The sequence below is a fragment of the Panicum virgatum genome, chromosome 7K, assembly GCF_016808335.1.
Source record: "Panicum virgatum strain AP13 chromosome 7K, P.virgatum_v5, whole genome shotgun sequence".
NCBI classification, from domain to species: Eukaryota; Viridiplantae; Streptophyta; class Magnoliopsida; order Poales; family Poaceae; genus Panicum; species Panicum virgatum.
In genome coordinates, this window is record NC_053142.1 from 37,111,516 (window position 1) to 37,137,187 (window position 25,672).

At 46.3% G+C, this 25,672-nt stretch overlaps 1 protein-coding gene and 2 pseudogenes across 1 annotated transcript; 1 reads left to right on the plus strand and 2 right to left on the minus strand.

The window, feature by feature from the left end:
- Positions 1 to 788: 788 nt before the first annotated feature.
- LOC120641293 lies at positions 789 to 14,929 on the minus strand (annotated as a pseudogene).
- A 774-nt stretch (positions 14,930 to 15,703) lies between these two features.
- On the plus strand, positions 15,704 to 20,768 carry LOC120640206 (annotated as a pseudogene).
- Positions 20,769 to 22,580: 1,812 nt separating this feature from the next.
- On the minus strand, positions 22,581 to 25,269 carry LOC120641294 (very-long-chain 3-oxoacyl-CoA reductase 1-like). The gene is made up of 3 exons (XM_039917343.1): positions 24,552 to 25,269; positions 24,035 to 24,104; positions 22,581 to 23,138 (listed from the first exon to the last, which is right to left on the minus strand). The coding sequence occupies exons 1-3, from the start codon at positions 25,187 to 25,189 to the stop codon at positions 22,881 to 22,883; spliced, it is 966 nt and encodes a 321-aa protein (XP_039773277.1). The 5' UTR covers positions 25,190 to 25,269; the 3' UTR covers positions 22,581 to 22,880.
- Between the last annotated feature and the right edge of the window lie 403 nt (positions 25,270 to 25,672).

Below are 25,672 nucleotides of genomic sequence, written 5' to 3' on the forward strand. Positions count from 1 at the left end.
GCTCGCACGACGAGCTGCCACAAGCTTTATTACAAAGCCCGTATTATGACGCATGCTAACAACATTATTCTCAACATACAACGCATAGTAGCCTCCATTCTGAAATGTAAAGCATTGAATAGTTCAAAATTTATACCCGAATATAAGGGCAGGTACATTACTACACGTCAACCGTCTCATAAGTCGTCTCATGCAATGCCACATAGGATTTTCGGTGATGTGGTGAAAAGAGAGCAAGGTGAGAGATAGAAGTGGTTGTCTCGCGAAACAACTGCCTCATAGACTAAAATTTAGAAGTATGAAACTACTTCCCACCATTGTATGAGTTGTTGTTGCCATGCAACTCAAAATATTTCTTTATTTCATCCACAAATCAAGAGATGTGGTATAACTATGAGACAACTAAAAAGATAAATCATTGTAGAAGTTTGTCTAGTAGGTTGTCTCAAGATTAAGTATCACCGCATGAGATCGCCTTAAGACGACACCAATGTAATTGCCCTAAGACATTCCAAGAGTTTTGGATAAGTATTAAATAAAATCATTTAATTCTCCATGGCTCTTAGCTGCATACTTTTTTATTCCTCTCCCTCGCACCTTAATCTTAGGAACAACTTTTGGTAAACTTAGAGCTCTTGAAGGGTACATGTGTCTTTTGTTCTCTCATTTAATGTGTGCTAAAATTACTAGAATGCCTTATATTACAGGATAGAGCGAGGGAGTATAAATATGAAAGAAAAAAAAATCTAGTACATATTTTGAAGATATTAATTATTATCTCCAGGGACAGCACCAATTGTTTGGTAAGTCCTGACGAGACCCTCATCACCACTACGCCTTCTTCCTGGCGTCTTTGGGCCGCCCCTTGGCGCCGACGTCGAGGGCCACGTTGAGGATCATCTGTCGGCGATGGGCTCCGGCACGATCGAGATGAGGAGCCACAGCAGCGCGTGCGGCCAGTACGGCGTGCACCGCGGCTCGTACCCGATGCGCCGGACGGCAGCGCGGGCGTACGTCTCCGGCGACGGCGTGAAGGAGGGGTTCCTGATGGACGCCATCTTCGTGGCCACTAACAATGGTACCTGCACACCCGTGTGCGTCCGTAGAGAGATCAGGGACAGCATCTGATTAGTATTAAGACAGCATGCATGTGCATGCTGCTCAGCTCAGTAGTAATTAACCGGTGCATGATGACGAAAGAGTTAAGGCTTGAGTTATCTTGACATGCAGGAGTCATGCATTGCACGCAACTCTCTGTACTGTACAGAAATTATACCCCGTTTGTTTCACATGTTTTTGATCTTTTCATTGGTTTTCATTTCATGTGTGATGACGACTGTGTTTAATTTCTTTAATTTGGTGCAGTTGGGAGATTCAGAGGACAAGTGTTTAGACTTTAGAAGGGTTTGATTTCCAGCAAATAAACATGAATGGTAGTTTCTGGTTGAACCTGTTGGAGAAATAGACAACTGTAAATTTAAATTCCGAACTAGATTTATCATGACGAGAATTAAACCTAGCATGCATGATTCTAACATACTAGACAATACATATATCATAAACATGATCTCAGAAAACATGATTATGAAACAAATCTGATCACAAAATACGTACTGTACGGGAGCCGCCGGGAAGACGAAAGGCGCAGACGAAACGAAGACGGTCCTTCGAACGGAGCGCAGCAACCGGCGTTGCAGACGACGGTACGCCGCAGCTCCCGACTTGGACGGAGGACGAGCCGTGGCGAAGAAAATGAGCAGTCGTGCTTAGCGCTTCCCAAAAACCTTATTCGCCCTCTTCTGGTGCAGGATCATAAGAGCGAGCGGTTCCGGAGACCTGCTCTCCCGTTCGCCGGTGCACGCCGTCGTTCGGGATAGATTAGACTATGATGGCGGCGCAGCAGCGAGAAAGAGGCAAAACTCTAGGTTTGTAACCCTAGCTCAGTTTTGTAACTTTAACTTGAGTTGATGTGTACTCTGATGGTAGCCTATGAGTTAGATATATAGGAGATCCATAGGACCTCCTCAACTTCCTCTAGCAATGTGGGATTAAAGGTTTACACCCTAGCTCACTTTCTTCATGCATCATAGGCCTTTGAGATTTATTTGGAATTTCTGAAATTGTTCATGGGCCTAGCCCAAATTCCATCAATCCCCCACCAGATCTCAAATACCCATCAGAGATTTCGCCTGTCTCTCACTACTGTTTATATACCATTTTTTCAGCGAGGACTATTAAGTTGAACTCTCGCTTAGAGCTTCAAGCTACACTCATTCACAACTTGAACAATGAACTAAGCCTTGAATTGCAAGTTTTGTGCGAACAAGATTCACTCAAAGCCCGAACCAGTACACGACAACCAGTAGTCTGCTCCGCGATTGGAGCATATACGTCGTACTCTCTGGTCTCCTCATGAGTTTACTAGAGATCACCTAAATCTCACAGACTGCGACATTAGACAGTCAGACTCATATATGTGTGTTCTTTCAAGAATTCTCTGTAGGACAGCACCTTTGCTCATTAGAGCCAACAGAAACACATTAATGCAAATAGCCAACCTGCCTTACAGCAACTGAGAGTATTGCATCTTTTTTTAGAGAGGGTTTAACCATTACTCTCCTCAGTTCACCATCAGCTTGTTCTCCCCAAGTCCTAATTCACGGGATCTCCGATCACATAGGTTGGGTTACCACTGTGGCAACTTATGCGGATCTCATACCCATCTCCCTTGATGCACTATCTATCACATTCCGTGATAATCCTTTTGTAAAGGGATCTGCCAGGTTTTTGTCTGTTTGAATATAAGTCACACTTATCACTCCGAAGTTTCTCAACTTCCTGACAGACTTCAGTCGTCTTTTAACATGTTTTGATGACTTTGCATTATCCTTAGCACTGTTCACTTTGACTATCACCGTTTGATTCTCACAGTTCATAAGGATGGCCGGCACTGGTTTCTCAACCACAGGCAATTCCATCAAGCGCTCACGCAGCCACTCTGCCTCAACAGTGGCTGTATCCAAAGCAGTAGGTTCTGCTTCCATGGTTGACCGCGTCAAAATGGTCTGTTTGCAAGACCTCCATGATATCACACCACCTCCAAGAGTAAACACATACCCACTCGTGGCATATAGCTCATCAGCGTCAGATATCCAGTTTGAATCACTATATCCCTCAAGCACAGCATAGTGCCCAGAATAGTGAATCTCATAACTCATAGTACCTGCTAGATAGCGCATAACCCTTTCAAGTGCATGCCAATGATCAGTACACGGGTTTGACATGAACCAGCTCAATTTGCTCACAGTAAAAGATATGTCGGGTCTCGTTGCGCTAGCTAAGTACATGAGTGAACCAATAATCTGCGAATATCTCAGTTAATCTTTGGCAATGTTTCTGTTCTTTCTCAACATCACACTGGGGTCATAAGGTGTTGGAGAAGGTTTGTTGTCGATATAGTCAAAACGGCTCAAGACCTTTTCCACATAATGGGATTGTGAAAGAGTAATTCCATTCTCAACTTTAATAAGCTTGATGTTAAGGATAACATCAGCTTCTTCCAGATCCTTCGTATCAAAGCTCTTTGATAGAAAGGATTTGACCTCATTGATTACATCAATGTTTGTGCCAAAGATCAGTATGTCGTCCACATACAAGCATAATATCACTCCTCCACCTCCACCATAGCGATAGTACTAACATCTATCAGCCTCATTAATAACAAAACCCGCAGAAGTGTAACATCCCAAAATCCACTGAAATAAATCACGCGATAAAATTGTTTCAAAAGTTTTTCTTCGTTGAGCTCAAACCCTTCTAAACCCCTGAGCCATTTTCCCCCCGAATCCTTTTCCTGACCCGACACCCGAATCCGACCGCTGTCCCGTCTCCTTTTTTTCCCTCGCTCCGCGTGCATTGTCCGACCGGACGTCACGACACGCGTGGCTGACCGAGCCGCAGCAGCCGCCGTGATTATCGCCGGCGCATACTCCCTATCTCTCTCTTCCCTCTTTTTCTTTTCTTTTTCTCCTTTTCTTCTTTCCCTTTTTCCATTTTTCCTTTTCTTTTTTTTCTCTCCCCTCTCTCCTTCCTTTCTCCTCTGCCGCGCTCGCTTAGCCCGACCCCCTCGCCTCCTGCCCGCACGTGCCCGCTCCGCCGCTCCGCTCGGCGCGCCGCCTTTCTCTGCTCCCCGCGCGCGCTGCTGGGCAGCTAGCCACCGCGCGCGCGCCGGCCACGCTCCCCGGCCTGCCCCTGCTCCGCACGCACCCCTGGCCCACGCACTCCACCGCGCCAGGCACACCTCGGCCCCCCTCTGCCCACGCTGCGCGAGCCGAGGCTGCGCTTGCCGCACTCGGCGCCGCCCGCTCTGCTCGGTGCCACCTCCCCGCCCCTGCACGCACGCGCGCGCACCGTCGCTACCTCCTCCGCTCGCGCGCACGTGCACGCCGCAACACCGCGGCCTCCCTCTGTTCACGCCCATGCCGCGACGCGCGCACGCCCGCACCCGCTCGCCGCGCGCACACCCCGGGCCGCGACACCGCGTGCCCCGCGTGGCCACGCCACACGCCGCTGGTGCTCTGCCCGGCCCTGCTCTGCCTACACGCGCCCACGTGCGATCGCCGCGCCGCCCGTCGCTGGCCGAGCCGCACAGGCCGCGCGCAGCGACGCACAGCGCCCCGGGGGCCCCTCCACGTGCCTACAGTGCCCTGCGCGCCTCCAGCTGCTGCCCGTAGCGTCTCGTCAACCCTGTACCACCGCGAATCGCCCCGCCGCGGCACCAGGCGCCATTAATGGCCGCCGGCCGGCCACCACCGGCACCCCACCGCTCCACTGCCTTCCCTCAGCTATAAAGAGACCCCCGAGCTCCACAACCACCACCCCGACCTCACCAAATCCCGCGCGCCTCCTCTCCCTAGCTGCAGCGCCGCCGCCACCGCCGCCATGGCCGGTTGCCGCCCGCTCGCGTCGTCCCGCCGCCTCACTCCACCCCGGCCCGTGGTGAGGCCATGGATCAAACCACCTCCTCCTCCTCCTCCTTTCTCTTTCCCCTCCCCTTCCGGCCGACGCCATCGGCCAGAGCGCCCGAATCGGGCCGCCACCGCCCCTCACACACCCCTCCTCTGTTTCCCAGTCGGGAGGAAGAAGAGAAGGGCATTAATGCCCAAAACCCCCTCCCCTCTACTCTATTTCATTAAGAACCCCTCCACCCTTTGGCTTTTATGCAAAAGCATCCCTGCCCTTTATGATATTCACAAACAAAACCCTTCCACTATGCAACATATTTATAAATAAACCCCTGACCCTTTTTAGAATGACCCAAATAGTTTCTAAAATACAAACCAAGCCCCTGCCTTCTCGAATATAATTACAAACAAGTCCCTGGACCCTTATTTAACCCCTAAACCTTCCTGTAACCTATCATTTCATGCGTCAAACGACCTCGGATCGACCTAAAACTTCATCACGCCTCTCATAACATAGTTTTGTCCATGCCATTCGGAAACTACCCAAAAATATTACTCCGAACTCCATATCTTAACTATTCCTGATTCGAGCTCAACGATAAAACTTTTATTTCTGTTTCTTGATTGTGTGTATGTTTGTATGCGTCGTAGATCACGGTGTGAACGAAGGAGAACCCGTCGACGAGCAGTACTGCGAGCCAGCGAACGAGGACCAGTTCTGCGACCCCGAGCCCGAAGGACAGTGCTTCGACCAGGACCTCCCCGAAGGCTTCAAAGACGGCAAGTTCAATCTCATCCTTTGATGCATGTTTTGTCCTAGTTTTTATAAACACAACCTATTGGCCTGTTTTACAAAACTGCATATGTTTTGCCTGCTGAAAACATTGGTTGGATAGCCACCCCTTGATTTGTTATAACCATTCCTTGACCACCTAGATTAATATCTGAATATGATTTATTCTGTTTGGATGTTAGTCGCTGCTAGAACGCTTAGGACCTTAAACCCGGTACAACTTGTTTTATAAAAGAAAAAAAGGTGTGTGCATGTGGGAAGGGAAAATGTGGAAATTTTCGAAAGATGAGTTTAGACGAGATGGATGGCACTTCTGTGTGAACTGCCGAACGGTGTGCTCGTGCCTGTGTGGTAGAGCAAGGAAGGGAGATATCCATCTTGTCACAACTAAGGACCGAGTTGGTGTGTCATCTCACCTAACTCCACTATCGTGCAAACCACTCGACCGTTGAATGGGCAACGGCTTAGCATAAACCCCACTAGTTGGTCTGATAGCCATCAGGAGAGCTGAGAGCAACGGGTGATCAAGGCGAAGGGATTAGCTCTGTGTGACTTATGCCCCAGTTAAAACCTCTGTGATAGGTCAATGACCCCTTGGTGGATCCCGTGATGGCTAGTCAGGTCTAGCTAAGGTGGGTAATGGCTTTGTTGGGATCTACGCCGACACTAAGGTGATCGAGTTGCGGTACCCCGCTTGTGGGTAAAGTTGCACACCTCTGCAGAGTTAAGAATCTATTCGAATAGCCGTGCCCACGGTACTGGGCGAGTTACGGTGTGGTCACATAACTAGTGTTTCTTCTGGGAATGGATGTGTTGGCGTGAGTTGTTTTGGAAAGGTGTCCGGCAGTTGTGCCATGTGCTACGGCGGATAAGGAGTCCGGTAGAAACTTAAAACTTGGATCCTGTGTGGATCAACACTACGTGTTACTTGGTACAAGAAAACTTGCTTTGAAAATCTTTTCTTTCAAATGAACCCCTGCATAAAAATTAGCTTTCCGCAAATAAAACCTTAGCCTTATCCTTGATTTACCCTATGCATTATATTCTGTTTGTACCCCCTCCATGGGTGTGGTTGGACTTGCTGAGTATGTTTGTACTCACCCCATTCTTAATTTTTATAGAGGAAGATCCAGACTTCATTCCCGAAGACGTTGAGTAGAGGTTCCGTCCTGCACCCAACCTTGCCTGTGGATAGGGTCACCCGCAGGAAGTCCCGCATGGCGCAAGACTCTGATGACCCCCTCTTCGTAGTTAATATCATTGTGTGGGTGTTAGTTGTTATCCTCGCGATAGTGGCGCTTCACTGCCCACTTCCGCGTAGAGTTGTACGGTGATGTACCATCTGATGTAATAAAAGTGTTATCAGCCTCCTAGGACTGATATTGTATCACTTTTAAGTCTTCTCTTATGAGGGGACGCTTCAAGAAGTTAAAGTTCTATCGAACTTCTCATGACATTGCTTAGGTGCTTGTTTCAACCCATACAAAGACTTCAAGAGCTTACACACCTTGTTTTCTTGACCTTTCACTACAAATCCATTATTCTGATCCATGTAGATCTCCTCATCCAACTCTCCATTTAGGAAAGCTGTCTTAACATTCATCTGATGAATGATAAGACCATATGAGGCAGCCAAGGAAATTAATGCTCGAATAGTGGTCAATCTATCGACAAGTGAATAGTATCAAAGAAGTCTTCGCCTTCCTTTTGTGTGTACCCTTTAGCAACAAGCCGAGCCTTGTACTTGTCAATAGTACCGTCAGGCTTAAGCTTTTCTTGAATATCCACTTACATCCTATTGGCTTGCAACCATAGGGTTGTTCAGTGAGCTCCCATGTCCCATTAGAAAGAATTGAGTCCGTCTCACTTTGGACTGCTTCTTTCCAATCATCTGCATCTGAAGATGCATATGCCTCTGCAATGGACGTGGGAGTATTGTCCACAAGGTACACAGTGAAATCGTCACCAAAGGATTTTACAATTCTTTGTCTCTTGCTCCTTCTAGGAGCTTCACTGTCATCCATCTCTAGGACATGCTCATGTTCATCGGATTGTTCAGAAGACTCGATAGGTGCTGCAGGTTGAGGAGTTATCTCTGTCGAAAATCTAGAATTGCTATGCATATCTTTCATAGGAAAAATATTCTCAAAAAATGTTGCATCACGAGATTCCATAATAGTATCATCATGCACATCTGGTATCTCAGATTTAACCACTAAGAATCTATAATCAATGCTCCTCTGAGCATATCCTAGAAAGACACAATCCACTGTCTTAGGTCCCAACTTACGCTTCTTTGGAATAGGCACATTAACTTTCGCTAAGCACCCCCACGTGCGCAGATAAGAAAGTGATGGTTTTCTCCCATTCCACATTTCATATGGAGTTTGATCTTGATTCTTGTTTGGAAGTTTATTCAAGACATGACACGAAGTCAATACAGCCTCCCCCCACCATGCCTTACCAGCTGTGTCTAACATGGAGTTAACCAAGTCAGTCACCGTGCAATTTTTCCTCTCGGCAATCCCGTTTGATTCGGGAGAATAGCGAGGCGTCCTCTCATGAATAATTCCATGCTCCTCACAGAATTCATCAAATATTTTGAGAAAATATTCGCCACCACGATCTGACCTTAGAGGCTTGATCTTTCTCTCTAGTTGATTCTCAACTTCAGTTTTATAGATTTTAAAGTAGTCTAACGCTTCGTCCTTAGTTCGCAACAAATAGACATAGCAAAATCTAGTCGCATCGTCAATTAACGTCATGAAATATCTTTTCCCACCTTTTGTCAACACACCATTCATCTCATATAGATCAGAATGTATGAGTTCTAGAGGTGCCAAGTGTCTCTCCTCAGCAGCCTTGTGAGGCTTCCGAGGTTGCTTTGATTGCACACAACTATGGCACTTAGAACCTTTGGCGATGGAGAATTTCGGAATTAAACACATGCTGGAAAGCCAAGACATCAAACCAAAATTAACATGACACAAATGTGAATGCCAAAGACTCGCATCATCGCTAACGTTGCCACAAATATGGTTCGCTGACTTATTACAAAAATCAGCACGAGAAAAGCGGAACAAGCCTCCGCAATCATAGCCTTTACCAACGAATTGTCCATGTTTCGACACGACAAACTTATTGGACTCTAACACTACCTTAAACCCGTCCTTGCATAGGACTGACCCGCTAACCAGATTCTTGTTGATAGTGGGCACATGCTGCACGTTCCTCAGCTGCACGATCTTCCTCGAAGTAAACTTCAGATCTACCGTGCCAACACCATGAACAGAAGCATGTGAGCCATTCCCCATCAGCACGGAGAAGTCCCAGACGGTCTGGTAAGAAGAAAATATAGAGATGTCAACATACACATGAACATTAGCACCCGTATCAAGCCACCAACTCGTGGATTGAAAAACTGAAAGAATTGTAGGTAAATTACCGTACCCATCTCCAGTGTTGCTCATGGTCACCATGTTGACATCCTTGGACTCATTTGCTTTCTTGGCCCTGCGGTCTGCCCGATCTGGGCACTCCTTGGAGAAGTGTCCAAGCTTACCACATGCATAGCACTTTTTCAAAGCCTTATTCTTCTTCTTCTTGAAGGTAGTGGTCTTGTTAGGCTTGTTGTTCCCTTTGTTCTTGCCACGTGGGAACTTCTGGACCAGGTTGGCGCTGGACTGACCTTGATCTTCTTTCTCAGGCACGTCCTTCTTCTGAGCCTTCTCCTCAACATCAAGAGTCGCTATTAGATTTTCAACTGATATCTCCTATCTCTTGTGTTTCAGAGTTGTGGCGAAGTTCCTCCACTGGAAAGGCAACTTTGCAATAATACATTCAGCCACAAACTTGTCGGGAGTAGGACACTTAAGGAGATCGAGATCCTTGACAATGCACTGCACCTCATGCGCCTGTTCCACCACAGAATGGTTATTCACCATCCTGTAGTCATGGAAGCTCTCCATGAGGTACAGTTCATTGCCCGCATCTGTTGCATCATACTTTGAAACCAGAGCATCCCACAGCGTCTTCGTCTCTGTCTTATCAATGTACACACGGACTAATCCGTCTGACAGATTGCTAATGATACATCCGACAAAGAGATTATTGGCCTCATCGTACTTCTTCTGCTCTTCAGCAGTAAGTACGCCCTCAGGCTTGCCAAATCTCATGTCCCAGATGTGCATAGCAGTAAACCAGAGGCGAACCTTGGACTTCCAGATCTTAAAGTTCACGCCAGTAAACTTTTCTGGCCTCAGTGACTCAGCGAAACCAGCCATTGTTAAATCAACAGATTGCCTATAATAAGGTTTTTCGATTGTTGGAGAAATAGACAACTGTAAGTTTAAATTCCGAACTAGATTTATCATGACGAGAATTAAACCTAGCATGCATGACTCTAACATACTAGACAATACGTATATCATAAACATAATCTCAGAAAACATGATTATGAAACAGATCTGATCACAAAATACGTACTGTGCGGGAGCCACCGGGAAGACGAAAGACGCAGACGAGACGAAGACGGTCCTTCGAACGGAGCGCAGCAACCGGCGTTGCAGACGACGGTACGCCGCAGCTCCTGACTTGGACGGAGGACGAGCCGTGGCGAAGAAGATGAGCAGTCGCGCTTAGCGCTTCCCAAAAACCTTATTCGCCCTCTCCCGGTGCAGGATCACAAGAGCGAGCGGTTCCGGAGACCTGCTCTCCCGTTCGCCGGTGCACGCCGTCGTTCGGAATGGATTAGACTATGATGGCGGCGCAGCACCGAGAAAGAGGCAAAACTCTTGGTTTGTAACCCTAGCTCGGTTTTGTAACTTTAGCTTGAGTTGATGTGTACTCTGATGGTAGCCTATGAGTTAGATATATAGGAGATCCATAGGACCTCCTCAACTTCTCCTAGCAATGTGGGATTAAAGGTTTGCACCCTAGCTCATTTCCTTCATGCTCCATGGCCCTTTGAAATTTATTTGGAATTTCTAAAATTGTTCATGGGCCTAAAATTCCATCAGAACCATCAGCTAGCATCATACAACAGATTGTGGAATGGGGGGGGGGGGGGGGGGGGGACGGGAGGGGGCAGGCATGCTGATGGTTATACCGAGGAGACAGGTAACTTCGTACTACAGATTGTCTCCAGTACTAGGAGCATGGTGTACAGCATGAGAAAATCATGTCACTACCAAGGGCTTCCCTGATGCACTCAATTAATTAGCTGATATTTTTCCTGCTAGGTATAAAACTTGAAATGCAAATGTTCTACTTCACATGGAACAAGCTGAAAGGATTCAATGGGGGGAAAAATAAAAGATCTCAGAATATTGTACATACACAGTTTAAACAATATGAACAATTTGGTGAATAATTTTATAGTCAAAAGATAATAGTTCATACCTGGCATTGGACGTCAATGCTTTTGCTCCTGTACTCGACATAGAGGCATCTCGAAAATTGATCAATATAGCTGGTAAACCAAAGCGAAAAGGTAGTCTCATCACCTTTTGTCAGAAAACGTTAATTCGATGTAGCTTATTATTAGTTACTACCACTTTAAGCTTGTATTAGTTATATAGGTAGCTAAAAGACTAGTTTTTTCTCCCCTTATAATCATGAGATACAACAATCAACATAGAAAATTCGCATCAATGCTACATAGTGTATACTCTATATATGTTGCTATTTTTCTCAAAGATATTCAAGTTGTCTGCTATTCCAAATTAGGAAGGAATATACTTAGTTGCACTTTTTAGCTTAAAAGAAAAAAGGTCAGTGGCGGTTTGGTCAGTGGCGAGGAGTTTCCTATGGCCCTATTTGGGACCGTGGCCAGCGTAAGCGCGCTGCGTATAAGAAGAATGCGGCTTGAACTAGCAGGGTCGGAGGGCCGGTTATGGCCCGGTATGGCACGCGCCATACCTAAAGCCAAAAAAAATTTCAGACCCCCGCATTTTTCAGCCCAGCCCATGTATCCAAGAGGCCAAGAAGCCAGCGGCTGGCGTCCTAGCGACTCCGCGAGCCAGGACTGCCCCGAGCTCCCCTGTCCCCTCCGAACCCTAGCCGCATGCCCGCGCCCGTCGTCTGCCTCCGCCACTCCTCCCTGGCCCCGGCGCCCTCTCGACTCTCGTCGACCTCGCCCCGGCGGCCGGCGCCCCCTCGTCGACCTTGCCGCCTTGGGCCTCGGCGTTGCCGCGTCGGCGACCCCGCGCGCAGGCTGCGCCGGTGCGCCTGCGGCCGGCCGGCCCCTCGTCGACCCCCAGAAGGCCAGGACTGTCGACCCCGCACCTCGGCCTCGGCCCTCGGTCACTCGGTGGCTCGCCGGCTCGCCGCCTCCCTCAATCCTCAATGGACTCCGGCAGCGGCAGCAACAGAAAGGGAAAAAGAAAAGCAATAGGATATGGAAGAGGTACCAAATAGATTAATAGAAGTATTCAAAGTCTCAAATTCAAATAGATGTAGAACTTGAGGTAAAGGTGCTAATTTACTTCAATGCAATATTTTGTTTTGCAGATCTGAAGAGCTACTTTAGCCAAGGGTCTAGCAGCACTCCAAGTACTCATGGAAGTGGAGTTGGTCTTGAGGCATTGGAGAGGGAGGAGGTGGTGCTGCAAACTCAAGTAGAGAGCACTGATGTTGTAGCAGTACCAATGCCAGTTGAAGATGTTGAAGGTCAAGCCGGTGGTGGTGTGAACTCAAGTAGAGAGCTATTACTTCCGTGTGAGAATGATATCCCAATACCAAATATGGAAGATAATGTACCAAGATTTGGCCGATCAAGAAAAGGAGGGAGAAACAATATCACTCAAGATCATTACTTCCGTGTTGATACCTTCTATGCTACAATAGATGCTATTACAACAGAGTTTGATCATCGATTCAATGAGGTATCTTCGGAATTGCTTACTTGCTTTGCATGTCTTGATCCATGGGAATCATTTTCTAAGTTTGATGTGAATAAGCTTGCTCGCCTCACGGAGATATATTTAGATGACTTCTCTTTTGATGATCGAAAAAAAATAAAAGATCAATTACAAACCTTTCTTATCTATGTAAGGAGAATTGAGGAGTTCATGGTTTGTCAAGATTTTGCAAGCCTAGCACTAAAAATGGTTGAGCTCAACAGACATATGATGTTCCCATTGGTTTATCGCCTAATTGAGTTGGCATTGCTACTACCAGTAGCGACCGCATCGGTTGAAATGGCTTTTTCAACCATGAAGATAATTAAAACTGAGTTGCGGAACAAGATGTCTGATGGTTGGCTTAATGACTTAATGGTTGTGTATATTGAGAGGGAGATATTTAAAGAAATTGATCTTCAATCTATCAAAAAAGCATTTCAAGTGAAGAAAGATAGGAATATGAAATTGCCGAAACATCCTAAACGCAACCGGACTAAACGCAACTAATAAATTTATCGGTATAACTCTATACTGTAATTGTATATCTCGTATTACATTTAATATTTTAACTCTAATGTTTCACTACTAATTTATGTTTTCTCTTTGTTTAACAGCTTATTTTGGTCCCGTTGTTGATTTGATGTGTAATCTACATGTTTTTCTTCATTTAAGGTACTTCTAAACGATGGTCTTGTTGTGAACTTTTATTTCCGTACAATATATGAATGTAGTCTAGAAATGCACCGCCACACCTAAATTTTTGGTTGTCCTCCGCCACTGGCTCGAAGCCCGCTTCTATCGATTTTGCGGCCGCATGTTGAAACTGCCGCTTATTCTGCGATGCGTGGTTCTCGAACATGCGTCGGACGCCGGCTGTTTAGCGGGTTTATTTCGCGTTTTTGGCTTAAACGCGTCGCATACGCGGAAACAAACACGCCCTATAGCAAATATCCACGGAAAGAATGACAGATCGACAACTGTTGAAAGCAATTGTCCATGTTACCTTACTCTGTTTTTGGAACAAGCCGCTAAGTTTTCTATGTTTATTGTTGCACTCTCACGATTAAATTCAACACTGAAGTAAAAGTAACGACTAACGATTAATACAAAACGGGTGAAATTTACTGCAAATAACTAAACAAATTAGTGCTCGCATATTTGATCAACCCATGATTGTACTTTCTAGTGTCATGCATTTTGGCAACAGTCACTTTCACGAGGAAGGAAGAGCGGTGCATCAAAAATAGTGTTTCCTGATGCCGATATTTTGCAGTTTAGGCCATGTTTAGTTCGCCAAAAAGTTTGGGGTTTTGGTACCGTAGCACATTTCATTGTTATTTGATAATTAATATTTAATCATGGACTAATTATGCTTAAAATATTCATCTCATATGAAACAATTATACTGTGTAACTAGTTATTATTTTTAATTACATTTAATGCTCCATGCATGTGTAAAAAAATTCATTGTGACGGATAATGTAGAAAAAAATTTCAGAACTAAATATGGCCTTAGGTAATTTTGAAGGGCGCACAAAGTATCTGAAAAACAGACTATCTGCAGTCATCAAGTAATTGATCAGGTTGAAGGGCACAAATAAGTGAGGAGCACTCACGCCTTGGTGGCAGCATAGACGGTGTAAAGCGGGTCGCATGGCAGGATGGCGGAGGCGCCGGAGCCCATGTTCACGACGGCGCCCCGCCCGCGCTCCACCATGCCCGGGAGCACGGCGTGCGTCACCCGCGTGACGGCCTCGACGTTGAGCCGCACCAGGTTGCGCAGGAGCGCCTCGTCCACCTCATGGAAGTAGCGCGCGTACGGGTAGCACGCGCCGGCGTTGTTCACGAGCACGCCGACGTCGAGCCCCCGGACGAGCTCCTCGAGCGCGCCCACCCTGGCGGCGAGGCCGTCGGCCGCGAGGTCCAGCACGAAGGTGCGGACCTCGGCGCCCGGGTGCCTATCCTCGACCTCGGCCGAGACGGCGGCGAGCCTCTCGGGGCTGCGGCCCACGAGGACGAGCCCGAGGCCGGCCGCGGCGAGGCGGAAGGCGAGCGCGCGGCCGATGCCGTCCGTGGCGCCCGTGACGACGGCCCACGCTCCGTAGCGGCGGCGCAGCTGCCTCGCGGGGCGGAGGAACGCCGCGTACAGCCACAGCGCGAGCCGCGCCGCGGCGCGCGCGGCGAGGAGGAGCCCCAACGCCGCGAGCGCCGCCAGTGCCCACTCGGGACGCGCGTGCGCGCACGCTGCCCCGGCGGCCATTGGAAGGGCGGCTGCGGCTGACGCGCGCACGGTGTGCGATCGGGGTTGGAGGGAGGCTGTTGCCAAGATATACTAGCGCATGCAGGAGGGAGCCTGCTCCTTTCTTGCTTGGCGTTGGCGGTGGCGCGGTGTGCGTTGGCGGTTGGCGTGCCGCCGGCAGGATGCGCATTGCCATCGGCGCGGCGTCCTGGAATTGCTTGTGCACGACTAAATTTCGCGCCTTCTTTCGATGCCCTGAAAACGCACCAGGGATTTGGGTCCATGTGCAAAAGGTAGCACTGGCTACTGAACACCATCGGCGAGGATTTGAGATTTTGGAAACTTGCGGCGTGGGGATGAAGACGATTCAGTACATTGGGAGGCCCTGACCACTCCAATTCCACATGTTGGAAATGAACGATTCGAATGGAAACAAGCCAATAAGGAAGAATAGCTGATATTGAGAACACGTAATCGTACGATTGTAACTTCAAACGTTCAACTAACATTGTACATAGTTAGAGTTTGTATTCACTAGTTCTTCAATCCATACCTCTGCACGGACTAGCAATTTTGAGGGAATGAGGGACGTAAGTATTTAGAAATTCACAGGAAAAATAAGGAGTTGTAATAATGCAAATTGCTTACCCATCACATGCGATTCTGCCTTCAGCTCCCACAAACGCTATTCAGTGGTCGTCTCTTCCCCTAACCCGATTCTATCCCACGTCTATCTCGTTCCCCATTTTGTTTCCTGTTCAAAAAAAAAACTCTTCTCTTCCTGATTCAGAGCAACGATGCAGGGATGCAGCTCGGGCTCCGCCGGACGACGCGATGCGCCGCCGTGAGCGCGACGGCAGAGGCTTATGGGTTGCGGCGGCGGATCGAGACGTACGCATCGTCGCGGATCAAGATGGTAGGCGAAGCTCCATGGGGAGGATCTCATCCCCGGCACAACGCAGGCCAGCGGGAGCAGCGGCTTAGCGCGAGAGTGTGCGGCTCCCCACGGTGGGCGGGCGGGGTGGAGACCTCATGCGGCGGCGGACGTGGATGGAGACCTCGGCGGTGCTGGGATCCGAGCGATCGATGTGCGAATCGAGGTAGGGCTAGTGGCTGGGATCTTCCCTGGCCGCGGCCTCCACCGCGGAGTCCTCTCCACTCCGCAGCATCAGCATCGCCGTCGACCTCTCCGACGAGTCCGCCTTTGCCATCAAGTGGGCCGTCTAGAACTACCTCTGCCGGGGGATGCCGTCATGCTGCTGCACGTCCGCCCCACCTCCGTGCTCTACGGTGCCGATTGGGGCTCCATTCCGGTCTTTGTCGACAAAGACCCCAACCCCGACATCGCCGAGGGCGCGGCGCAAGCCGCGGCCTCCGAGGAGGAGCCCGAGGAGGCCAAGAAGAAGCAGGAGGAGGACTTCAACGCCTTTACCTCCACCAAGGCGCATGACCTCGCGCAGCCCCTCGTCGTCGCGCAGATCCCCTTTCATGATCCACATCAAGGACCACGAAGTGAAGGAGTGCCTCTGCCTTGAGGCTGAGCGCCTCGGCCTGGCGGCCTTGATCATGGGCAGCCATGAGCTGCACCCGCTGCCTGAAAATGAGCCTGTGTATCAAGAGGTGCCAAAGGTGCTGAAAGGTCTGTCCCTTTGCTTAATCTTCTAGTGTGGTTTTCTATGAAATAGGTAATGAAATAATTTGGCATTGGAGTGTATGGATGGACATTGACATGGGAAATTAGAGTTAAAGGATCAGTTGCAAACTAGCACATTGCATAAGAATAACGCTAGTTATAGTAACAATGCCTAATCTACATTGGTTTGCTTTTGTCTTCATATTTTCATTAGAAGTACCAGTCCGAATAACCAACCTTGCATTAAGTGTTGAACTAATCCAACAAGAAATTTCCCCTAAAATGTTTGACACTTATTTTGTTGATACAGGTGACTACCTGCCCTTGCCGCATAGCTTTCCAGTAGAGGTATAACTTTCTCATTTTGACTTGACAACAAGTTCAAGGAAAAAACAATTAACTGACAGCTATCACATAGACGTTGCGATGTTTATAGGAAGAAAACAGTCATAGCCTGGTAGAATTTCCTAATCACAAAAATGATCACCTATATAATTGTGAACATAGTATGTGAAATTATGTCAACATTGTTCTTTCTTGATCTGACATTTGTTTCAATATTTGATTGATTTTTAGTTCTTTAAATGTTTTAGGACAGAAAAATGCTAATAATTGCACAATTGAGCATTGGTTTTATGTTTACATCAAAATGTGCAATAGCCATATTTATATATGATGCGAAAAGGGAATTTCCTAGTACTGAATTGCAAGTGTGATAGTGACATAGAAGACACAGAGTGAATATTTTCATGCTCATTATTTGCATAGTAGTTGAATAGCTATGAAAAGTGTTGCTGCTTGACATCTCTAGCCACTGTTTTTTCTTCTTCTTTTGTTCACTTTGTCCCTTACAAAATTATTATCAAAACTGATTTCCCTAAGACATAGTGAGGAAGAATGAAATGATATACTGCATTATTGGCATGTAAAGTTTAGCTCATTGGGACAGAAAAAGCACAACTAGATATGTTTGTTTTAATTTCATGCATGCCATTGTATTTTGAAACCCTTCTCTAAATCTAGGCAATTTAGTGTATGTCTACCAAGCATTTATCATCTAATTTAGAAGCAATTCTTATATGAGCTACTAGGCAGTTTTGGTTATGCAACTAGGATAGTCTACTTTAGTGTATGCATGGCAATCATTTCTATATTTAAACTATGAGAAATTCTATATTGAGTCACCATGTAGTTTATTTATTTCAACTATGGTGGTCTAGTTTTCTATGCATTGCTTTTCATGTGCAGCAAAGAAAAAATCAAGTGCTAAGTAGGAGGGACCTAATGCGCTTTTAGTAATCCTATGAGTTCATAATTGCCTAGTTATTTAGCTTGATCTTATTTTTTAGTCCAATATATTTACTTTGCAGAAATGAAAATTGTAGAGGAAAAAATACTGGTAGGTTGTGCAATGAGATTCTTTTGTGCAGATGTTGCCTGATAATGCAACTGGTGGATGATTTGGTGATCGAATCACCAAAGCAGAGAGGAACTCGAGGCTCGGGCACATGCTAGGTCAAGAAGTATCTCGCCAAGATGGACGGGGCCGTGGATTAGGACTTCTACGACGACAACGACCTGCGCTACGTCCGCTTCAAGTCATCGTTCAACCGACGCCCCCTCAGCAGCCGTCGTCCGCCCCTCGGGCTCGGGTATGCTGTGTTGCTTCGCTCTCTTGCTTGTTGGTTTGTACCCACGCGCTCGGAGATAAATTTGGGGGGAGTTATTTGGTAATTTTGATGGGTTTGCTCCGTGGTGTTTGGGTGTCTGTGCAGGAAGAATGTGGGGAAGCGCACCCTCCACTTGATTTGGTTGATTCTGTTTCTGTAGAGATGAATGAGGATCGTGTGATTCTAGCATTTGTTGTTGACGTTGCCACCTGTTTTATGGTTGGTGATTGTTGCAGTCAAGAGGCTGCATTTGGTGATCTTTTGATGACAGCAACGACCGGGAGGACAAGGTGTTGGAGGCAATCAGGTTGTGATCCAGCTAGCATGTCCTGCTCAGCTAGCATCATCCAACACAGTATGTCCTGAAAACCAAATCTGTTCCCCCTATCATCCCCAATATGTTCATGCATTTTCATGTTGGTTTTTTTTAGCTGAAGGCAAATTCATGTATTTCATTAGGCAACAATACTTCTTGGCAGACGCAAATTCATGCATCAGATTAGGCAACTTTAATGATTTTTTTACATCTAAAGCATTTACCCTATCATGCTATTATGTGGTTCCTGAATCTGAAAGGCAATAATTGTTACAACAAAAGGCAAATTCATGTATTACATTAGGCAACTTCATTGAATAATTATTTTTTTGCCTGCCACTTGTTTTAAGTTGCTCCTAAGTTCATTATAATACGCCTACAACTTCTATAAAAAATACTTATTGTTGTATGAGTAAAGTATCATCAAAATATATAGTTGAGCAAAATGTTCTGTTCATTCATCATGGGGTTGTCCCCGACTGCACAGCAGGGATGCTTTGTCTCTTCAGCTTTAAGGTGAGCTGCTTTTCTTTTACCTAATGCGGAATTGGTCGGTGGCATCGGAACTCGGAGCTTGTGGATTTGGGGCAAACTGTTCTGGAAATTACTCGGTTGAGCAGGCTCTAGGAGGATTTGTTATTCCGTTATTTTTTCTAGTTATTACCAAAGTTTTGCTAGGCGCTAGGCGAAATCTAGGCGATGACCCTTAGCCTAGCGACTAGTCCAGCCTAAGCTAGCCTAGGCGATGCTAGGCATTTTTCTAGGCGTTTTGCCAATTTAGTATAATATATACATATATAGCAAAAATCATGAATAATTTAGATAGACATACCTTTGGTCCTTAGTCCATAGTTGAAGTTTGATACAAAAGTGATGTTCCTACTCATGCAGCAATGCTCCAACAACAATAGAAAAGTGTACATCACTTTTAGATACAATTGGGCATCAATACAAGTGATACAAAAATAGGGAATAGCAAGTTAGGTACTTATCTGAGCCTTCTCCCCTCCATTATCAGCATTTCAGTAGCCAATATAATAGCCTTTTGTAAACACAAACATGAAGGGACAACAGGCCATAGACTAGCGACAGACAGCAACACTGTAGCTCGACTTGAGGCCCGACTACCCCCCTAGTCCAAGCGCCAGGCCATAGACTAGTGACTAGGTGCGACTAGGCGTGTCCTAATCGACGATTTTCAAAACTATGGTTATTACAAATATAGTTTTTTCTTCTATTTTTTCTAGTTACTGATAAGCAACCTACATTCATGAATTAGGAAAAAAAACTCAATTAGGAAAGTATCATTCTTTGATATGCAAATCAGTATTACTATTTAGGCAACATAATGTTTTAGTTCGGCAAAGTATTAATTAGTATGAAAAGTATCATTTCCTGATATAGAATCATTTGCTACATATGTTGATTATGTTAATAATTAAAGAAAGCTTTATGAAGCTGTGAGTATTTATTTTTACTTTGGTGCCACAACTCATATTTGCAACAAAAATACTCTTTTAGTGTATACATTTAAAGCATGTTTCTTATAGGGAATTCTGACAATTGATTTCATCCATTTGCACCAGTTCTGTTCATATGAGCAACTAGGCACTTTTCCTAAGTGTTTCTAGTTATGGCGCACAAACTTTCTTGAATCCGGTAAGCATATTGTTCCCATTTAGGCTAATCTACTATTTCAGTTAGGCTATTTCTACTTTTTTTTATTTGATAAATAACTGGTTCCAATAAGGAAGTTATACCTTCTCAATAATTCTATTTTTCACTTTTAAATTAGTCAAATATATTGTTCCCTGTTAAATAGTTGAGGTTGGGGCCTGGTGGCGCACTATGTTGAGGCAATAGCTTGCAGTACGATGTGGCTTGGTGAAGATAAAAAAGGATGGACAGCAGCATCAACAGCGCCATGATCCTGTCAGCAATTTTTGGTCAATCAAATAGTCGCCCTGCAGAAGTGGAGCGCTAAACGTCGATTGGATTCATGCACAGCTTTGTAGCAGCTACTATAGCCATATGACTGTGGAGGCAATTATGACATGTATGATTGCAGGTTCGAAACTGTGGATGTTTAGAATTTAGATGGGTACAATGATTTTGTATATGCTCTAATTTGCTTACAATTTTTCCTTAGATTTGCCTATGAGATTTCTAAAGTTGCTTTTAGTTACAAGTGCTGAGTTGTGAGATTTCTAAAGTTGCTTTTAATTACAATTGTTGAGTTCAATTATCGGTATCAAGATGGTAGAAATGTCTTTGCGGTTGTGACTGGTTTTGGTGCAAAATTTAGTCTTGGTCAGTCTGCCAACTATTTTACCAGATGAGGAAAGCTGCAATCCGATTCTTTCCAAAAACAAAGAGGCCGTACGGCCGGCCTAATTTACGGCCGGCCGTACATTAGCCACGTCCTTTGTTAAATGCCCTAACACAAAAATTCATATGCATATGTATTACTTGTCTTTATCCAGTTGTGGTAAACTTTAGTTAGCAATTACTCCTTTCGTCCAAAAATATAAGAAATATTTTGTTTCGCTAGGACGAGCCTTTGATCGATGATTACTCCATGAGTAGCTAAGTTTTGGATACAAAATCAATACTATTACATTCACTTTTAAATATCTTTTTTCTGACAAAACCAAATATGCCTTATATTTCTGGATGGCCGGAGTACTTGTGCACTTTTTAATTTGCTCAGAGTTTTTTCATTTTACATTGAATGTCAATATACCTTTGCCGTCTGTTTAACTAAATCCTTAATATTATCAATGATGGTTATAGTCTACCAGATTAATATCTAGGTGTCCCTGATTTTATATGAATTTTTATATTGGCAAAAGTTCAATTTACTCCCTTCAAGTATAGCAAAAGTATGAATAACCCCTAAACTATAACTTGGTTTAATTTACCCTCTAAACTATTCAATTTAGTTCATTTTACTCCATAATACAATTTGTTTTTTTGTTTCTTCATACACAAGTTGAATTTTAATTTCAAATTTTGTAGGATAGTAGTGGACATCACAATTCATATTAAAAGATTTTGTTATATTTTTTCATCATTATTTTTCATATAAGTTTGAACTCTAATGAGTAGTTTATTATAAAAAATCCTAACCTATCAAAATAATAATAAAAAATATGATGTATTGTATATCATCATTTTGTAAAAATTCAACTTCAAAATCCACCCATGCATGGAGAAATGAAAAAGACAAATTGTACTAGGGAGTAATTTGAACCAAAAGGTATATTTTAGGGAGAAAAATGAACCTAACGATAGTCTAAGGGGTTATTGGACTTTGGTTAGTTCAAGGGAGTAATTTAGATTTTTTCCTTTCATATTTCTTTTTTCTAACGTGTCTCATTATGTTTACAGCAAGCCTCCAATTAATAATATTACGATACTCCAAGTTTCAATCTACTCATAATTTTCTAGCCTTCTCCTAACCAATGCTGGGAAAACAAACTCGCAAGTAAAAGAAAAGAATTATGCGTTGGGATATGTGGGAGAAAATGGAGGGAAGTCACAGCAAAAATGGAAAAATGAGAAAAAGGGAAGAACAAAATTAAAACGTGGGTGTTTCATGTCATCATGTGGCTCGCTGCTGCTGCTGGCTCGGCCCAGCTTGCTGGTAGCGCGGCCTCTTGATGCAGGATCAACGGGCAACTAACCGAACCACTAGCCGGAGGCAGCGGGACGTACTGCGCTACTGCATGTCTCCATGGATGGATGCTCGTCATGCCACAGCTCGCATCCAATCCACGATGATGGCCTTGTTTGGCAATGCTAGTTTTCTAGCACGCACATTTTCTGAAAAAAAAATCAGGCATGTATGAAGCACTAAATGAAGCCAAATTGTAAAACTTTTTTAGGTACGGGTGTAACTTTTCGCGACGAATCTAATGACGGTAATTAATCAATGATTTGCTACAGTAATAATACAGTAACCATCCTCTAATCACGTGGTCAAAGGCCTCATTAGATTCTTCAAAGCCACTAGCACGGGTCTGAAGTTGGTTTTGTAAACTGACTTTGTTTGACACCATAATTAACGGTCAAACTTATTTACTATTCATTGGTGCTAGAAATCTAGCACCAACCAAACAAGCCGATGCATCGCGATTGGGCACACAGACACATCTACTTCACCAAATAGTCCGTAGTCTTGTAGCTCATCAAACTAAACTCAACTTTAATTTGTTCCATGACACAACTCGTATGTAGCAGTCATCAGCCCGTGTGTTATTAGATGCAAATACGGTTTAAAATGGCCATCGCTAGGGACTTTAAACCGTCTGCAATTCCAAATCCAGCGACGACCAACGGCGGAGGCCCGGACCCTCGCCGATCACTGCGCCTTCTTCTTGGCCTCCTTGGCGCGGCCCCTGGCGCGGATGCCGAGGGACCTGTTGAGGAACATCCTGTCGGCGATGGGCTCCGGCACGAGGGAGATGAGGAACCCCACCACCGCGTGCACCCAGTACGGCGTGCACCGCGGCTCGTACCCGATGCTGCGGACGGCGGCGCGGGCGTACGCCTCCGGCGACGGCGCCAGGAGGGTGGGCTTCCGGATGGACGCCAGCTTCGTCGCCACCTGAATGGGCACCTGACAAGAGAGAACAGCACGTCACTGAGAAAAGAGTCTCCCTGCAAATTACAATGCTTCGGAGGAACTGATTCAAGATTGGGCTATGGTTGGTTGTTGGTGCTGATTTGTTACGAGAGAAAAGTATTGTTGACTGGCTGTTGGATGGTTTGGTGCGAAAGAAAAACAGTTGCAGCGAACAGAGTGAGTAGCTATAATGGTAAGGTGGTTGGGAATGCTTTGAAGTCTTGTTGATGTTGCAGAAGGTAACAGTTCTGTGTCCATTTGCTGCAGTTGGATGCTTCAGAGGGACCGATGTGCCAGAGTTTTTACTACCATGCAATAAGTATGCATTATGCACACCTGAGCTGATTGGGACCGCATGAACAGAGTGTCTCATCGGATTGTGAACGTACAACCAGTATCACGTTTTTCTTTTCTTTTTTTGCCAATTGAAGATCGTATTCTTTTTATTTCTCTAAAGAAGAAGATTGTATCCTTATGAAGGTCTTCCCTACTCCCTAACTTTTGGCATGGATGCTCTGAACAATAACTTGTACTCTCCATTCATTTTTGCAGTAGCGCTTATTGTAATTATCCAAGTTCACTCTTTGAAATTTATGTGCCAAAGAATTGATACTGTTAATTGGTACTCAAAACCAGCTGGTAAGGATTTTGATTTTACAGCTATTAACAGAGTATTATAATAAAATTATAGCTGAAGTTCGTCTAATAAAAATGAATGGCCGTAAATATCGGAGATCATGCTAACTCAAGCGCATTCCATAGTAAGGGTGCTAATGAAATGCAAAAGTTATTGCTTGGCATAAAGCAAACTAGACGGAATCGATGGATAAAATGACTTCTTTAGCAGTTAGGTAAACTGAAATTCATCGTGGAAAGGGACTAGACCACACCTGGCATTGCACGTCGATGCCTTTGCTCTTGTACTCGACATACAGGCATCTCGAGAATTGATCGACATAGCTGGCAAAAAAGAAAAGAAAAACGAGTAGCTGTATCACCTGTGCTCATAGAACATTTGTACAATGGTAACAACTTGCCGAGTAGCTCGTAAATGTGGCAGAATATCTGCTCTAGATGTGCTAGAATGATTTAACTTTAGGTATTGAGCATAAACATCAACACACTGAGCACAACTGACATAATGTTTAAATAATTCTTAGACATGCTATTGTTTCAGCACTATGTGCTCTGCAGTTCATACCAAAACAGAGATATCACAAGAACTGAAACATGCCAACAGAGTGCCACTTTTATGTTCGCTTATAAACATGTAGAGAAGCAGGGAACGAGAAGTTCCAATCAAGTTTTAAGCTAAGGTTTTTGCCACTACGGTTTAGTATGCAAGTATCTAAAGAAATGAACTCATGAAGCAGCTACTGAAGAAGACAGGGCACATGTACTACTCACGCCTTGGTGGCGACGTAGACGGTGTACAGCGGGTCGGACGGCATGATGGCGGAGGCGCCGGAGCCCATGTTCATGATGGCTCCCCGCCCGCGCTCCAGCATGCCGGGGAGCACGGCGTGCGTGACCCGCGTGACGGCCTCGACGTTGAGCCGGATCAGCCTCTGCGCCAGCGCCTCGTCCACCTCGTGGAAGTAGCGCGCGTACGGGTAGGACGCGCCGACGTTGTTGACGAGCACGCCGACGTCGAGGCCCCGGAGGAACTCCCCGAGCGCGCCCACCCTCGCGGCGAGGTCGTCGGCAGCGAAGTCGACGACGAAGGTGCGGACCCCGGCCCCCGGGCGCTTGGCCTCGAGCTCGGCCGCGACGGCGGTGAGCTTGTCCGGGCTCCGGCCGACGAGGACGACCCCGAGGCCGGCCGCGGCGAGGCGGAAGGCGAGCGCGCGGCCGATGCCGTCCGTGGCGCCCGTGACGACGGCCCACGCGCCGTAGCGGCGGCGCAGCGGCCGCGCGGGGCGGAGGAACGCGGCGTACAGCCACAGCGCGAGGCGCGCCGCGGCGCGCGCGGACGCGAGGAGCCCCAGCGCCGCCAGCGCCAGCGCCCACGCGGGCTGGGACTGAGCGTCCGCGCAGAAGGCCATGGCGGCGGGCCGGAGGCGGGCGTGGTTTTTGCTCGTCGGGTCGCTAGCTGCTGGTGGCGCACACGGTTTGCGACGTTGAGACACGGGCACACGGCAGAGATATAGAGCGGGTCCGGCCGCTCATCAAGCGGGCGGTTGGGCGGGTTTGGCATTGAAGGTTGGGGTTGGTGTGCTGCATTACATCGGCACGATGCTCACGTCAGGTTGGGTCGGGGCAGCATGGTTGGGGTCGCCGGCCGGCAACGACAGATCTACTGTATCAGCTGGTGGCTATTGCCACTAGATGTAATTATAGATGGCCAACGGGCCAGCCCAGTTCGGCCCGGCAAGGTCCGTCGGCCTGTGTCGGCCCGACCACTTTTGGGCCCTGCCGATGCGGGCTTCGTGCTTGGCCTTTGGCCCAGGCACAGCCCTATGGGCCGGTTTTCGTGCCGGGCCGGCCCGTGAATCTCCTCTCCTTTCTCTGTTCCTCAGCCCCCACCG